The sequence below is a fragment of the Sesamum indicum genome, linkage group LG3 (genome assembly GCF_026168435.1).
Source record: "Sesamum indicum cultivar Baizhima isolate 11 linkage group LG3, ASM2616843v1, whole genome shotgun sequence".
NCBI classification, from domain to species: Eukaryota; Viridiplantae; Streptophyta; class Magnoliopsida; order Lamiales; family Pedaliaceae; genus Sesamum; species Sesamum indicum.
In genome coordinates, this window is record NC_142659.1 from 26115778 (window position 1) to 26134685 (window position 18908).

The following is an 18908-nucleotide window of genomic DNA, read 5'->3' on the forward strand; positions in this document are numbered from 1 at the left end:
AAATTATGTGTATGTATCTAAATAACTTGATGTATATTTTCTATCCTTTTACTAATTATGATACTATTAAACTAATATTAGATTTATAATAAAAATATGATGAAGTCATATTTTCATAACATTAGATTAAAATATGGTAATATATGTTCTTAACACTTTTTATTATTAATATTTAGCGCTATATATTAAAACTAATATATATTTATTACAAAATAAAATTTTAAAAAAGTATGAGCAATGAGGTTGAGCTCATGAGCTCGGCTCGCAATTCGACTCATGAGCAACGAGTTCGAGTGCCTTATATAAATATAATTAACATTATACATGATATATATATATATATGTAAGTTTTGGTTCATTGAATGAAATTTGTAGTCTGTATGAATATAATTTAGTTGAAGATCAAATCCAGAATGGACAGGCAAATGACCATACTATGGCTGTTGCTTCATCCAAATTTCAATGTTTGGCCAACATAGAAACCAACAGTTTTCCTTTCAGACCATATACCACCAATTGCTTCAACCTCAATTAAGCCGAAAAGCTGCAACGATGACCATGCAACCTAATTTCATGCCTTGATTTTCTTGATTTTCACCACCTCCAACTCTGACTTTTATGGGGAAATATATGTTAGTGATAATACCGATTCTTCTCTTCATTCCACGTATTCACTACCCATTTCTTGTGTTAGTATAAAGTACTTTCGGGGTTGTTTAATTTGTGTAAATTTTTCAACCCATTGAATACGATATATATATATATATATTTGTAATTACAATTACAACATCATCAAGATTGAATTTACTATTAAAATAAATTTTAAGTGGATTGAAAGTGTCACACCTCATTCTTGTAGGACCAAATTACACCCCCCCACCCCTTCAATATGTCCAACTAGAAAAAATTATAATTTTAGTCATGTAACTTAGGGACAGACATTTTTATCCTGTATGAATTGTTTTTCACAATTTAGTCTTATAAGTTTAAAATTTTGGCAAGTTTGGTTATTTTTCGGCCAATTTGGTTAAAAAATTATATGTGACTTGCAAATAATCAAATTAAGTTATAATTATAGCCCTGTAAGGCAGTTCATATGTAGAAGACAGAAAATACGAACTCCTAAATTATAAGACTAAAATTGTAGTTCTCCCAACTATTTTATACACAATATATATGTACATACATAAAGTTCATATTACGTGTATACATAGGGAAATTTTTGTTCGGATCCAACTCGATCAACCTTGAACCAATCACATGACAAGTGCAATATAATTATCATGTGATTGATGTACAATTCAGAAAAAATGATCAATCACAAAGCAAATATATCACACTTAGTTTGTGATTGAATTGGTTCAATCAAATCAGATTCGAATAAGAATTTTCTGTATACCTACGTATCCGAACAACTAAAATACTCATTTTGAAACCCACATGCATACACATGCAAAGTTCATTTAACCCCTCACTAATCCACTAATTTCCTGCGTAATTCCCGTCACAAAGTATAAACACAAAATCCTCTTCTTCTTCTTCGACCAACTGCACAAACAGTTTTTGTTAGTTTGTAGCATGTAAACAGTAATTAATTTGACCAAATTACGCAGCCTTTTTCCTCATCCACACTCACATCAAACTCCTCTATAAATACCTCATTAGCCAGCTTCCAAAACACACACAGAACACACACTGAAAACACACCAAAAATGGCCTACACAAAAACAATCCACATCCTGATTCTCACCCTCTTCTGCTACTACTCATCGCCATCACTTTCAGCCAACCCCACGTACAATGTGCAGTCCTTTGGAGCAAAACCCGACGGGAAATCAGACTGCACGAAGGCCTTTCTAAGTGCATGGGGCGCAGCCTGTGCCGCCACGACACCGGCCACGATATACGTGCCACGGGGGAGGTTTTTGTTAGGATCAAATGTGTATTTGTCAGGCAAGTTATGCAAAAATACTGCGATAACCATACGTATCGACGGGACCCTAGTCGCGCCGTCCGATTATAATGCCCTTGGGAGAACTGAGCACTGGGTGCAGTTCGAGAGGGTCACAGGAGTTTCTATCTACGGCGGAACCCTGGACGGTCAAGGGGCGGCGTTGTGGGCTTGCAAGAACTCCGGCAAGAATTGTCCTAAAGGAACTACGGTAAGTTTAAGTTGAATAATTAGGCTATTATTATGGCTGGAAACTATTATTTTTCTTAATTTAAATAAATGAGGTTTGCATGTGTTAGAATAGTTATTAATTCATAGGTAGAGATACATATAGTCATGCAAGAGAATGCTAATTTTTTTTTAACGAGCACCTCATCTAAATAAGAGGGAAAAATCAATTAATATTAATAATTTATCATGCTCTCCTTCCTTGCAAATTTTGCATGTAAAATCTTTTTTTTTTTTTATAAATAGCTGGAGAATTTCAGGATTAATTTTTTAACAAATTTTAATCCCGGATTTTGATTTATATGTATGTATGTCTATATATGTATGTATATTAATTAATTAAATCAATCACAGGACAAATGAATTAGCAAGTGAATATTAATAATTGCACTTATCGAATATTAATCGTCAATTTCAAAAAATTATTACCATTTATACGGAATATATATAATTAATCAGAAAGAAGTTATAAATAATCTAATAAAATTTCAATAATATAAATCCAGCTATTTTCATAAATACATATTGATTTCTCTCTTTGCTCACCGTACGAATTTCTGTATTGCAGTCACTGGCCTTCTACAATTCCAACAACATATTGGTCAGTGGATTAACCTCTTTAAACAGTCAAATGTTCCACGTTCTGGTTGACGGATGCCACAATGCCAAGCTCATAAACCTGCAAATCTCGGCTCCCGGAAACAGCCCCAACACTGATGGCATCCATGTCCAGCAATCAACAGGAGTCACTATCATGAACTCTCACGTCGGCACAGGCGACGACTGCGTTTCAATCGGCCCTGGCTCCTCCAACTTGTGGATCGAAAACCTCGCTTGTGGCCCTGGTCATGGTATAAGGTATGTACTACTGATTACCCACATGTCACGTGTATTTTTTTCGATTATTTTAATAAATTTGGATTATTTTTTGTGTCAGTATGCGAAATTTCTAAAATTATGGAACGTAATTGTCAAATTAGATTGGTATAGGACAAAATTTCAATTTTTTTATTATATATATAAAAATATAGTTACATTTAAAAGGCTTTTGAATTTAGTTAAGTATTGTATTTTTTTTCCCCCTAATTATAATAAATTAAAATAACCTGTTCAAACTTCAAATGTATATTTAAAGTCATTTTTCATTTATTCTCCAATTTCAATTATATTGTCTGTAATTTTTTTAATTTTCCAAGAATCATTTTGAGGAATTTAATTAATTTGTTAGATATTGACTTTTGATCGTATCATTTCCATGCATTCAAATTGCACATGGTCCAGGTCACATGGTGACATGCATGGTCATTAAATTGATGTAAAAAATTTAAAATTAATATTGATCATAACTAATTATACATATATAATATTGTTTCTGAATCTTAAGAATGAATATTACATAAAATTTTAGTCCACCAAATATGAACCAATATCATGTGATTCGTATACAATTTAAATAAAAAGATCTATCAATCACATAATACGTATATTATACTTACTATATAAAAGATTGATAGATCAATTTAGTCAAGCCTAGTCCCACTAATAAGAATTTCTTTAAAATATTGCATACTATGTATGAAAGATCGAATCAAATACATCATAAGTTATCTACGAACGTATGACGAAGTCATAAATGTGATAGTGAATTAAATAAACAACATATATAAATATATTACACTGGATGCAGTATTGGGAGTCTAGGGTGGGATATGCAAGAAGCAGGAGTGCAGAACGTGACAGTGAAAACGGCTACATTCAGCGGCACTGAAAATGGTGTTAGGGTTAAGACATGGGCGAGGCCTAGCAATGGATTTGTCCGAGACGTTCTCTTCCAGCATGTTGTAATGCTTAATGTTCAAAACCCCATCATCATCGACCAAAACTACTGCCCCGACCACCACAATTGTCCCAACCAGGTATTTTTTACCATAATTACGAAAATATTCTCATAACTTGCCAAAAAAAAAAAAAAATTGTTAGGAAATATCGTTTTAGAATAGGGGGAAACAGCTTAAGTGTTTTAAACATGATTTTTTCTGTTAATTTTTTAAAGAAAATTAGTAGAATGACTGAAAAAGTTAGAATTTTTTTTTAAAATTATGAGACTATTTTCAAAGATCAGCTCCCTAAACAATTGAACTAAAATCTAAGTATACAACGAAAATTTTTTTACTGTTGTTTTGTAGTCATCGGGGGTGAAAATTAGCGATGTGACGTATCAAGACATACACGGAACGTCAGCCACAGCAATTGCAGTGAAATTTGACTGCAGTAAAACACACCCATGCACTGGAATTACATTGGATGGAGTTAAACTTACCTACGGAAACAAACAGGCTACAGCTTCTTGTGCCAACGCTGGAGGATCGGCGGCTGGGGTTGTGCAGCCCACCAGCTGCCTATAGAGACCAAAAATAATTAATATATATATATATATATATATATAGTGAGAAATATAGGAAAATTGAATTTTCCTAATATATTGATTTGTAGGATATATATACATAATTAGAAGAAAAAGAAACGCCTGCGGCTGGTTCGGCTTCTTGATTCGAGCCAACGCCCGGCTGCAGTCCATATGGCTAGGGTGGTGTAGCCACTAAAGCAGTGTACTGTTGTTATTACCACTATACCATACAGCGACTTTGCTTTACAATGAAGGAAACTCGTGTTTTTTCGGTTTTTCGCCAATCATCCGACAACAGGTTAATCATGAAAAACAAAGATTATTCAGTGTATGTAAATCACTGCCACCTATATATTATAATAAATTAAACCTATTTACGACCTTCAAATAAAATCCATAAATTTAATTTTTAATCATAATTAATTAATATTCGATCGACTTTAACTATATCTAATTTCCATGATTGTTTTATGGTTGCAGCTAATGTTCGTGTCTTGTTTGTACAAAAACGGCTCATAATTACCACACAATTATAATTAATTAGTATTCATATCAAAATTTAATTTTTAATCATGATAATTGATCATAATTAAAAAAATTACATTTCTTTTAATTGATTATATAGCCTTAATTACAAGGGCATTATGGATATATAAAATGATCAGGTCAGCTCAGCTATATGGGGTTAAATATATTTTTAATCTTGTAATTTAAATTATTTAATATTTTTAACATTTAATTTACTGAAATTATATTTTCATCTCATATTATTTTAATTTTTATAATTTTATTTTAATTTTTTTTATCGAAGGTCACCTCCAGTCTAGTCCTATAAATTCCCTGTACATATATCAACTGAACCTTGTGCTTTTAGATGCGTAGAGTTGACTTGCAAGCAAGTTATGGTGCTCCTAACATGCATTGTTGCGGCTGCACTATCATATGTGTACACACTTTCTTGCCTTTCCTGATCATGTGCAGTTGTGCACGTTACAACAAATCCATTGATTTTGTTAATCCTACGCTTTTAAAAGTTAGAAGAAAAGAAAAAACAATTGCATATATATTTTTTTAATCTTCTATTTAAATTTAAGGCAAAATTTCAAAATTAGTTCTGTATGTATAGGGGTGGTAAAATTAGTTTCATAAGTATTGGACTGATAATTTTAATTTTGTAAGTTTCAATTTAGCGACAATTTTAGTCATTTCGATCAAAAATTGCCAGATTTTAACCGGATAAATTGGGATTTAGAGTTTCGACTGCCAACTAGAATCGAGTTAAATATGTAGTATCCTACAAGGATGTTGATATAAGAAAAAGTAAACAAAAAAAAATTCTGTTTCACCTTTCTCTCACTCTACCTGTATGAAGGGAAATGAATGGAAATGAAAGTGATTGAGGGAAAGTGAATGAAAATTAAAATTGGTTGAGGAAAAATGATGGGTAGGCAAAGACGAAGCTTTGGTCAGAAGGCCGATGCTGGGGTCTTTCATCGGAGGGAGAAATTGAAGGATGAAATGATAGCGAGAAATTGAGAATTTGAATCCTAACATTTCATCTCTCAATTTCTCCCTCCGCCAAATGACCCTGGCACCAGCCTTCTAACCTATTTGCCAGCCGATAATTTCCTCTCAACCAATTTTCATTTCCATTTACTCTCCCTCAACCAATCTTCATTTCCATTCTATCCCTCATACCGGTAGTGTGAATTTGAACCTTAACATTTCATCCTCTAATTTCTATCTCCGACGAACGACCCCGACACAGACTTTTTGACCAAAGCTTCGACTTTGCCAATCCATTATTTTCCCGCACCAATTTCTATTTTCATTCACTCCTCAATCAATTTTTATTTTCATTTACTTCTCCTCATACGGCTAGAGAGAGAGAGAGAAAGGTGAAAAAGGGGTTTTTTTTTTTTTTTTTTCTTTTTCTCACTTTTCTTATGTCAGCATCCTATGAGAATGTCACGTTTCTACTTCAACCCAGTTGGAAGTCGGAACCCCAAGTCCTAATTTTTTTGGCTAAAATATGATAATTTTTTATCGGAAGGACTAAAATTGCCACTAAATTAAAACTTACATGATTAAAATTGTCAATCTAATATTTACGGGATTAATTTTATCACCCCCTATACATACAGAACTAATTTTGTAATTTTGCGTAAAATTATTTTTGCCCGTTTTAAGAGCTTAAAGATGAGGAAAAATGCAAGCGACATTACTGTGATATGCGATATGTGAACAGTACCCCTTATGAAAAGAACTAGCAAATAAACTTCATGTCTTTTTCAAAATGAAGCAAAATACCCCTTATATAGGGTGGTGGAATTCACATGGCATCCTTGTGATTTTTTATGATTTTTTAAAAATAAACTATTATGTATATATAATTCTATATATTATATTAATAATATTTATTCTTTATAATAATACATATATTTTTATTAAAAAAATATTAACTCGTACGACCATGGGTTGCACACTCACATGTGTATGCACAATTAATTTAAAATTTTCAAAAAAATTATCATTATCTTAAGAGTATATTAATTAGATTGATAAAATATTAAAAAGTACAAAAAATAATAAGGAAAGGAGAAAATAAAAAGTTAAAAGATTGAGAAAAAGGAAAATTTGAGGAAACAAAAACTAAATATTAAAAAAATAAAAATTGACATATCAAAAGTAAATGAGACAAGAGGCATTTTCATTCTTATAACCATAGAAATACAAAGTGAAAACCAAACAAAGTCTTTCCCACTTACTCAATTGAGTCGGACCCACCCAATGGATTTTGTATCATAGTAAATCAATAAAACCAACGGTAACTTAGGTCATTTAATAGTTTTGTTCCTTAATTTTTTTAGAGTAGTATTTTAGTTTTATATTTTTTTTCAATTCTGTCGCTAAGATTATTAGTTTATACTAAAGTATAAAGTATTGCAGTTGAGTTTGTTATAAAGTTATTTAATTCGTTTTAGGCCATTAAGGCTGGATATCACGTGATGATTGGATGGTTAATTACACCGTAAGTTCTAATGACCTCTCTTGAGGCCTGATAAATTTACAAATACTTCTCATTGCTTGAAAATTAACAATATTTTCTAATTTTAATTATCGTCTAACAACTAGCCCAATTCGTTAGTTTTTTTAAGGTTTTCATCGATTTTTTATTATAAACTAACCAAAATGTTCTTGTGAACCATGAACTATAATTTACTTATTTATTAAAAAAATCAGTTTTTTTTACGGACTATGTGGATGAATTATTTTTTTTTTTAATTTTTTCATTCACCTCATCCAATTTTTTTAATAAAAAGGCTTAATTTCATCCAAAAATTATATAATTTTATCAAATATCATGAAGATATTTATAATTTCTCAAACAATAATAAGGTATTTGTAATTACGTCAAATCTCAGAAAAACTCACAGTAATTTACCCACTATATAAAAAAAAAAAATTAAGCTTTTGTACACTATAAATTACCATGGTTTAAAAGTCCTAGTAAATCAATACTATTAACCACTGTTAAATAAAATCAAACCAAAAAACTTAAATTTTTACCACGGATAATCAACATTCGCCATAATTTTTTGCCACAGCCAAAACATATGTCATGGTTTTAGCCATTACTAATGTCCTAGCTACACTTACAAAAACAACGGCTAATGACCATTGCAAAGCTATGATTCATTTATATTTGCCACGATTTTCTGTTTCTGATTATAGTAATTAACTATAATAAAAAAATCATATTTTTTCCAGTAATCCTTAACAATACTAAATCATGGTCAATGTGAAAAATGTTGAAGTAGTGAGCTAATAATAGATCCTTCTCCTCAAAAAAAAAAAAAAAAAAAAACTAAGAAATTTCGGCATACATGTATATTGTCAACCCTAATAATAATTCCATTGCAGGGTAATAATACTTAGTGAATATAATATGATTTTCACAAAAATGTTATTGGAGCAAAACTCCCGCCTTTGTTCTCGGTCTCATACACTACTCATCACGTTATAACTCCAGTTTTCATCAGTTCCTTTATTAATTTATGTTGTGCATTCTCTTCACATGCCTTCTGCTCATCATCTGCCTCATTACCATTTCTTTTTCCACCTTCACAATACTTTATTCAAGTTTGAGTTTAGACCTTCATTCTTGCCGCTTTGTGCATGGAGTTTGATTCTTTTTGGTTTCTGGGCTACTAGATGGAATTGTTAGCCTATAGAAAGACCTTGTGGGTGTTTGCAGTATAGCTCATAATAAATTGTCGGAAATACAGTAAGTTAAGTTATGGTGAAAGTTACGAGTGTTTAAAAATAAATAGGAGAAAGGCTGGAGTTGGAGTACTCATTGGGAAAAAAGTCGAATATTTACAACTTTCACCTTAAGCCCGCTTAGTTTAAGCCATTCGGAAGTATAATTTATGAATAAAAAAATACTTTTTTTTTTAAACTTATTTTCAGCAGAAATATCGATAAACACTAAAGTTAATAACCTATTAATTGGAAATGCCTCTTAACTTAACTGTAACCAAAGTAAAGGTAAAATTATATTTTTTTGTCCTGTAACTATAATTTGTTCGTATTTTGCCTCCTGTAATTTACTTTATGCACACATTTAGATTTTTTGTTTTTGATGAATTTAGTTATAAACATCTCACATTTTGTCATTCTTTTGACAAATTTAGTCATGCGTGGACAATTTTAGTCCCTTTCACACTGGAATAGATTTTATTTTTTGTCCTGTAACTATAGGTCGTTACGACTGAAATTGTCAATTTAAGACTAAATTTGTCAGAAAATAACTAGACGTAATATGTTCGTGACTAAATTCATTAAAAAGAAATAAATGTGCAAATTAAATAAATTACAGAACCAAAATACTAACGGCATATAGTTACAAACTAAGAACGTAATTTTGCCAAAACTATGAAGTGAACTTTTTGGCACAAAAACCAACTTTTTTAAAGCAAGGTATATATATCGAGAAACCAATAAAATTGTCATAAATACATCAAGATTCTTGTCATAGTTGGGAGGAGAGATCACATGCTGTTGAGATCTTAGAATTAAATTCTTGTGTCCCTTCATCAGTTTCAATTAATCAATAGTTATAGTATAATAATTAGGCTGCTGGTTTAATAGCTGCACTCCATCTCTAATCCCAAGAATTCATCAAAAAATATCACCGTACAGGGTCCAGTACGCCACGTGACATCGAGATCTAACTCACCTGGATTTCCCACGTTAATCGCCTACGCAAATGCATCATCCAATTCAAGTATATATAACTTGAGTTCCCATCAATTCTTTTCATTTCAATTCAAACAATCTTTCCCTCCATCGTTGCAGACATGCCGAAGTTGGCAACATTTTCTTGGGCAATCTTGCTTGTCCTGATTGCCGCAGTGTTATCTCCTGCTGCAGCCTACAATGTTGTCAACTTCGGTGCACGAGGGGACGGGAGGACCGACTCGACTGCAGCCTTTCTCCGTGCGTGGAAGGCAGCGTGCAGCTCCGCTACACCGGCTGCAGTATCGGTCCCTAGGGGCACGTACTTGGTGAGATCGATATGGTTTACGGGCCCGTGCAGGAGCCGTATCCTGTTTGAAATAAGTGGAACCATTGTCGCCCCGAATAACTATAATGATATCGGCAAATCTGAGTTTTGGATATTGTTCTATAAAGTCAGCAGGTTAACAGTTGTTGGGGGGACATTGGATGCTAAAGGTTCCAAGTTCTGGTCTTGTCGACGGGGCGGAAACAATCACTGCCCTGTCGGGGCGAGGGTAAGTTGGATATTTCACATTGCTCGTTATTGTCTCAAACTCTAATTGTTTAGGCATATTACCAAAAAAAAAAAAAAAAAAAAGACCAAGAACTTTCGTATTAGCCCTTTAAATTAATTCGGGTGTGACTGAATAGCTAACTATTGAACTTGTTGCAGTCGATAGCATTCCAAACGTGCAGCAATGTTGTCGTTAGTGGTTTGACATCGTTGAACAGCCAGACAATTCACATTGGCATTAACGAGTGCAGCAACATCAAGATACAGAATGTGAAGATCATTGCACCGAGTGGGAGCCCCAACACGGACGGCATCCACATTGCATCCTCCCGCGGTATCACAATCACCAGCAGCACGATTAGGACCGGAGACGACTGTGTATCTGTCGGCCCTGGATCGATGAACGTGTATATGGAGAAAATCGGATGTGGCCCTGGACATGGCATCAGGCACTACACACTACATTACTTCATCTCTTTATGCAATATGCAATTAGTCCAGAACAGAAATTTTGCTAACTGATTGAGATTTTGATCTGTTTTAACTCACAGCGTTGGGAGTCTGGGCAATAGTTTCAATGAAGAGGGAGTGCAGAACGTGACGGTAATAAATTCTGTCTTCACAAAGACAGACAACGGCGTCCGTGTGAAATCGTGGGCGAGGCCAAGCGGTGGCTATGCGAAGAATCTCAACTTCAAGAATCTCATCATGAGGAATGTTGCCAACCCCATAATCATAGATCAAAAGTATTGCCCTGATTACAGATGCCCTCATCAGGTACATTACTCCTACTCCTAGTCTCACTCTCAAGATTCGCGGATAATTACACCGTCGTTCTTTAAAATTTGATTAAATCACAAAAGATCCCATTAATTTCGTGAAATTCTGCTAAGACCCCTGCACTAATCACACTTTACATTGTACCTCGACGTCTTATTCCGACCTATAGAGTCATTAGGTACATTGTTGCTACTCCTAGAGTCTCACTTATTCTCTGATATTTAGATATATACAAAATAAAGAAACCGTTATATAGTGAAATTCTACAAAGACCCCTGTAATCATACTTTGCATTATATCTCGACATCTTAATTTGACTATAGAGTCATTAGGTACATTGTTGGTACTCCTAGAGTCTCACTCTAGACATTCAACAATAATTATACTAACACTCCCTAATATTTATATATGGAAAAAATGCAAGCAACCCCCTTGTGATATCGCAAATGAGCAAATTACCCCCTTGTGAAAAAATAAATAGCGATTTACCTCCCTATATTTTTTAAAATACAACAATTTACCCCCCTATGATATTTAAAATGAAGCAATCTACCTCCCTATATAAGGAGGTAAATTGCTTCATTTTAAAAAGTATAGGGAGGTAAATTGCTATATTTTTTTCATAGGGGGGTAATATGCTCATTTTTAATATCACAGGGGGATAAATTGCTATTCACTCATTTATATATATTAAAATAGAACCCTATTAAAGCGAAACGATAGATACATTATAAACTCGATGTTTGATTCTGGTCTACAGAGCTCTGGAGTGAGAGTGAGTCAAGTGACATATAAAAACATAAAGGGGACGTCGTCGACACAGGCTGCCATGACGTTCCGGTGCAGTTCGAGCAATCCATGCAGTGGGATCAAACTGCAAGATATCAAGCTGACTTATGTGAATACTTTGAGAAGGCCAACAGTTTCATACTGTGAAAATGCAAGAGGATCCAGCAGTGGTTCTGTGTTTCCAAGAAGTTGCTGGTAGCATGTTGGGGAATTAATATTTCATGTACAGATTTGAGACTTTGATACAATTTTTGTTTTTGTTTTTGGCTAAGTTGTGGAAGGGCACTTCTCTCTGTGCCTGAACGCTGATAGCTAATAATAATGTTTGTGCTTGAACTTGGGTTTAATTGTATTTTACCCATTGTGAAATTTAAACACTAGATATAGAAATTCCTTCAAATGAAAAAAAAAAATAACAGCGCGAGACTTGACTTCTAAAAAAGAAACTCACAGCCCGTGGCTTTTGGGAGTTGTACTATCCTTTTTTCAACAGTTCAGGGAATTGCATCGTCGTTTCTGTCTTTTACTTGGTTTGTTATTATTTTAATTATAAGAAAATTTGTTGGATTTGATCTACCAAAAGTTATGATCATTTGATCAGTTGTTGGCATTTCGAACATCACAAGTTATGGTAATAATGAATTTTTGAGATGCTTATTGATAATTCAAAATCTATTATAATTAGGAATCTTTTCAATTTTAGAAATATGTTGATATATTTTAGATTAAGGTACTTAAATGACTTTACAAGTTCAATTTCTTATTTAGTTTGCATATTGTAAGGCAAAGAATTGAATTTTCCAAAAAAAAAAAGAAAAAGAAAAACGTACGCTCCGGCAAGCACATATACTTTCTTTTCAAAGTGAATTAATATTAAAAAAACATCATAAGTGCGGGTTAATAGCTCTTTCCGGTGTGGAGACGGACAATCTCCCGCCTAAAAAGTCCTTTTTTCAAAAGTTTAGAGGGTTGTGTTACTCTTTTTTTTTCTTTTTTTTAAATAATTCTTTATGTTTATTAACGTGTTCACATGTGAGTCTGTGACTCCTTAGAAATTGAAGTACAACGGCAAATGTAATAAGACGCAGATGACATTCGTTAGCACAGAAGATAAAAGCAACACTTCACTTCTTCTATGTTAAAAATGAAAGTAAAACATGTTCTACCGTGACAAATACACACATACACACACACACCCCCACACACCGCACACGTACACACACACATATACACACCAGTAAATAAGCATAAAATGTGGCGAAACTAAGGTGACATCCTGCACGAAATTGAAATACAACGGCAAATGCAACAAGACGCAGATAGCATTCGTTGGCACAGAAGATAAAAATAACACCTCACTTCCTGTATGTTTAACATGGAAGTAAAACATATTCTACCGTGACAGACAGACACACACCCTCCCCCCCCCCCCACACACACCACACATGCACACACACACACACACATGCACACCCGTAAATAAGCATAAAATGTGGCGAAACTAAGGTGACATCCTGCAAGAGAAAAAATGTTGGATAGATAGAAACGAAGACTTATAAATTGAAGTACAACAACAAATGTAACAAGACGCAAATGACATTTATTGACGCAGAAGATAAAAGCAACACCTCACTTATTCTATGTTCAAAATAGAAGTAAAACATATTCTACCGTGATACACCCTCCCCCCCCACACACACCGCACATGCAGACTCACACACACACATTCACACACGTAAATAAGCATAAAATGTGGCGAAACTAAGGTGACATCCTGCACGAGAAAAATAGTTGTGTAGATAGAAATAAAGACTTAAAAATTGAAGTACAATAACAAATGTAACAAGTCGCAGATGGCATTTATTGGCGCAGAAGATAAAAGCAACACCTCAATTCTTCTATGTTCAAAATGGAAGTAAAACATGTTTTACCGTGACACACACACCACACCCACACCCACACACACCCCACACACACACATCGCGCACACACACACACCACACCCCACCCACACCCACACACACCCCACACACACACATCACGCACACACACACACACCCCACCCCACCCACCCACACACACACCCCACACAAGCCACACACACACACACAAACACCACATGTAAGCACAAGCATTAGTCAAACATCAGCTACAACATATATAATTGAGATTGTTCCTGAGCAAAAGTACCATTCACCTTCTCCTATGCGAATACCTAAAAATTAAGGTGATGCTACAGAAACTACAATGTGATTCAAGGGTGAAAATTATAGAGACCGCTATTAGCAGGAAGGAAATCAAAATGGCTACACACACCAAAGTCAGGGTTCAAAACTACAACATTTTATAGTGGTCGTTGACAACCAATTCAAGAATTTGTTAACACATCATAACCACCCAAGGCATTTATCAAATTTTATCAGTTCTCCACTAATTTTCTCTAACTATATCCCCTCTAGAAAAGTAAATCAATCCAAGACCACTCTTGGACAATGCACTCTCTCGTGTCCTGTTATTGCTCTTAGTTTCGATAAATACGGGTTTCATATTAGGCAAACAAAAATGAGACACATCTATACAAGCACACAAAAATATTGCAAAGAAAATAAATAGACCACAAAGACACAATACCCGTAATGAGCATAAAATATTGTGAAACTAAGGTGACATCCTGCACGAGAAATAGGGTTGTGTAGATAGAAATAAAGATTTAGAAATTGAAGTACAACGAAAAATGTAACAAAACGCAGATGGCATTTGTTGGCGCAGAAGATAAAAGGAACATCTCACTTCTTCTATGTTCAAAATGGAAATAAAACATGTTTTACCGTGACACACACACACACACATACCCACACACATCCACACACACATATACACACCCGTATATAAGCATAAATTGTTGGCGCACAAGATAAAAGAAACACCTCACTTCTTCTATGTTCAAAATGGAAGTTAAATATGTTCTACCGTGACACAAACACACACACACATACACACCCCACACACACACCACACATGCACACACACTCACACGCATATACACACCCGTAAATAAGCATAAAATATGGCAAAATTAAGGTGACATCCTGCACGAGAAAAAGGGTTGTATAGATAGAAATGAAGCATTAGAAATTGAAGTACAACGGCAAATGTAACAAGACACAGATGACATTCGTTGGCGCAGAAGATAAAAGCAACACCTCACTTCTTCTATGTTCAAAATGGAAGTAAAATATGTTCTACCGTGACACACACACACACACCGCACATGCACACACACACACATTCACACACTTAAATAAGCTTAAAATGTGGCAAAACTAAGGTGACATCCTGCACGAGAAAATGGATTGTGTAGATAGAAATGAAAACTTAAAAATTGTAGTACAACGATAAATATAACAAGACGCAGATGACATTCGTTGACACAGAAGATCAAAGCAACACCTCACTTCTTCTATGTTCAAAATGGAAGTAAAACATGTTCTACCGTGACACACACACACCACACACACACACACACTCACACAAAAAAAGTTGCACAGACAAGGAAATGGAAAAATCGGAACAAGGAGAGGGCATCATTCAACAAAACTTCTCAAGTTTGTGGTCGATAAAACTGAAAAAGAAATGCTGTAGCTGATTAGAACATATAAAAACATATTCCTTGACATCAAGATCTTAACAGAAACCTGTTACACCATATCATGATTTTCAAAGAGGTTGATCTAGAAACTAGATAATATTAATCACTAAATCATTGTCCTAATACAATTACATATATAAAACACACTAGGAAATGCTGCAACCTTCTTTGCTCCATAATAGCACTGGGTTCAAAGAGCAGCAATAGTTAAGCTCTTCTTGATGTCCACAGACAGGCTTCCTCCAAAGCATCGAATAACAACCAACAAGTAATGATACATACATCAAATTGAAAAACAGCGAATGTACCAAACTAATGCATTGTCCATTAAGCTAAAGTGGGTTTCATCAACAAGCTCATCAACCACCAGTTTAAAGATTGAATAGGGCACACTTAGCAGTAGTTTGGAGGAACCTTAAAAGCACATGACATATCACCCATTGTACAAGCTAGTCCTCTTCATGGTGATGTTTCCTGCTGTTCTTCTTAGACCGCTTCTTGCCCCACCCATTTGCAAATTATCTGAAGCACTGACATCGGAATCAGAGTCTGAAAAAGCCTTCCTGCTCTTCCTTTTATGCCGCAGATAAGCAGAATCGTCAGAAGAATCATCATCTGAATGATAGTAACTCCTCCTCCTCCTCTTCTCCTTCCTACTCTTCCTCTTTCTTTGACTACGCTTCAATTCCCTCAATTTATACCTACAATTTACCTGATTCAAAAAAGTACCTTCAATTCCTTAAAAAGAAAAACAAAAAAGAAATGAAAAAATACATTCAAGTTAATCCAACTACTCATACACTCTTGGACAATGCACTCTCTCGTGTCCTATTATTGCTCTTAGTTTCGATAAATACTCTTTCATATTAGGCAAACAAAAATGAGACACATCTATGCAAACACACAAAAATGTTACAAAGGAAATAAATAGACCACAAAGACACACAATACCCGTAATGTGCATAAAATATTGCGAAACTAAGGTGACATCTTGCACGAGAAAAAGGATTGTGTAGATAGAAATGAAAACTTAGAAATTGAAGTACAACGGCAAATGTAACAAGACGCATATGACATTCGTTGGTGCAGAAGATAAAAGCAACACCTCACTTATTCTATGTTAAAAATGGAAGTAAAACATGTTCTATCGTGAAACATACACACACACACCGCACACATACACACACACCACACACACACATCCCCCACAAACCCCCATATACTCACACACACACATACACACACACAAACACCACACACACACCCCCCACAAACCCCATATACCCACACACACATAAACACCACACACACATACACACACACACAAACACCACATGTAAGCACAATCATGAGTCAAGTATCAGCTACAATATATATAACTGATTAATTGTTTCTGAGCAAATGGACCAGTCACCCTCTTCCATGCGAGTACTCAAAAATTAAGGTGATGCTACAGAAACTACCATGTGATTCAAGGGTGAAAATTATAGAGACCGCTATTAGCAGGAAGGAAATCAAAATGGCTACACACACCAAAGTCAGGGTTCAAAACTACAATATTTTGTAGTGGTCGTTGACAACCAATTCAAGAATTTGTTAGCACATCATAACCAGCCAAGGCATTTATCAGATTTTATGAGTCATCCACTAATTTTTTCAAACTATATCCCCTCTAATAAAGTAAATAAATCCAAGACCACTCTTGGATAATGCACTCTCTCGTGTCCTGTTATTGCTCTTAGTTTCGATAAATACTCTTTCATATCAGGCAAACAAAAATGAGACACATCTATGCAAGCACACAAAAATATTACAAAGAAAATAAATAGATCACAAAGACACACAACACCCGTAATATGCATAAAATATTGCGAAACTAAAGTGACATCTTGATCGAGAAAAAGGGTTGTGTAGATAGAAATGAAGACTTAGAAATTGAAGTACAACGGCAAATGTAACAAGACGCAGATGGCATTTGTTGGCGCAGAAGATAAAAGCAACACCTCACTTCTTCTATGTTAAAAATGGAAGTAAAACATGTTCTACAGTGACACACACACACCACACACACACACACCCCACAAACCCCATACCCCCCCCCACACACACAAACACCAAATGTAAGCACAATCATGAATCAAGCATCAGCTACAACATATATAACTAGATTAATTGTTCCTGAGCAAAAGGACCAGTCACCCTCTTCCATGCGAGTACCCAAAAATTAAGGTGATGATACAGAAACTACTATGTTATTCAAGGGTGAAAATTATAGATACTGCTATTAGCAGGAAGGAAATCAAAATGGCTACACATACCAAAGTCAGGGTTCAAAACTACAACATTTTGTAGTGGTCGTTGGCAACCAATTCAAGAATTAGTTAGCACATCATAACAACCCAAGGCATTTATCAGATTTTATGAGTCCTCCACTAATTTTCTCAAACTATATCCCCTCTAGTAAACTAAATCAATCCAAGACCACTCTTGGACAATGCACTCTCTCGTGTCCTGTTATTGCTCATAGTTACGATAAATACTCTTTCACATTAGGCAAAAAAAAATGAGACACATCTATGCAAGCAAACAAAAATATTACAAAGGAAATAAATAGATCACAAGGACACACAATACCCGTAATGTGCATAATATATTGCTAAACTAAGGTGACATCTTGCACGAGAAAAAGGATTGTGTAGATAGAAATGAAGACTTAGAAATTGAAGTACAACGGCAAATGTAACAAGACGCAGACGGCATTCGTTGGCGCAGAAGATAAAAGCAACACCTCACTTCTTCTATGTTAAAAATGAAAGTAAAACATGTTCTACCGTGACACACACACACACACACCCCACACACACACATACCCCACACACACACACACACCGAACACACACACACACACCGAACACACACACACACACCACACACACACACCCCCCACAAACCCTATACACCCAGGTAGCCCGTGCCGATGCGCGCGCGCGCGCGCCTTGGCCGACCACTGCATGAAAATTTGCACGTCACCTCAAAATGACATGATTAATTCATTTTTGTTGAAATAATTAATTTTTGAGGTGTGAAAATTTTTATTTAATTATTTTAATTATTAAAAAAATAATAAATAAAAGGAAAAAAATGGGAAAAACACACACATAAACACCACACACACACACACATAAACACCACATGTAAGCACAATCATAAGTCAAGCATCAGCTACAACATATAAAACTGATTAATTGTTCCTGAACAAACCTCTTCCATGCGAGTACCCAAAAATTAAGGTGATGCTACAGAAACT

General features: G+C 34.7%; 2 protein-coding genes across 2 annotated transcripts; both read left to right on the top strand.

Moving 5' to 3' along the window:
* The first annotated feature begins 1695 nt into the window (after positions 1–1695).
* On the top strand, positions 1696–4807 carry LOC105158817 (polygalacturonase). The gene is made up of 4 exons (XM_011075698.3): positions 1696–2162; positions 2748–3037; positions 3867–4095; positions 4366–4807. Exons 1-4 carry the CDS (start codon positions 1713–1715, stop codon positions 4582–4584), a joined length of 1188 nt encoding a protein of 395 aa, XP_011074000.1. The 5' UTR covers positions 1696–1712; the 3' UTR covers positions 4585–4807.
* A 5003-nt stretch (positions 4808–9810) lies between these two features.
* On the top strand, positions 9811–12299 carry LOC105159012 (polygalacturonase). The gene is made up of 4 exons (XM_088878985.1): positions 9811–10384; positions 10543–10832; positions 10935–11160; positions 11924–12299. Exons 1-4 carry the CDS (start codon positions 9950–9952, stop codon positions 12149–12151), a joined length of 1179 nt encoding a protein of 392 aa, XP_088735111.1. The 5' UTR covers positions 9811–9949; the 3' UTR covers positions 12152–12299.
* The last annotated feature ends 6609 nt before the right edge of the window (positions 12300–18908 follow it).

Excerpts from the sequence above, each read along its gene's own strand:
- LOC105158817 (XM_011075698.3), top strand. The coding sequence starts at position 1,713 with ATGGCCTACACAAAAACAATCCACATCCTGATTCTCACCCTCTTCTGC. Across the intron at positions 2,163-2,747 it reads ATTGTCCTAAAGGAACTACG|TCACTGGCCTTCTACAATTC; the intron begins GTAAGTTTAAGT and ends TCTGTATTGCAG. Across the intron at positions 3,038-3,866 it reads GGCCCTGGTCATGGTATAAG|TATTGGGAGTCTAGGGTGGG; the intron begins GTATGTACTACT and ends CACTGGATGCAG.
- LOC105159012 (XM_088878985.1), top strand. The coding sequence starts at position 9,950 with ATGCCGAAGTTGGCAACATTTTCTTGGGCAATCTTGCTTGTCCTGATT. Across the intron at positions 10,385-10,542 it reads ACTGCCCTGTCGGGGCGAGG|TCGATAGCATTCCAAACGTG; the intron begins GTAAGTTGGATA and ends AACTTGTTGCAG. Across the intron at positions 10,833-10,934 it reads GGCCCTGGACATGGCATCAG|CGTTGGGAGTCTGGGCAATA; the intron begins GCACTACACACT and ends TTTAACTCACAG.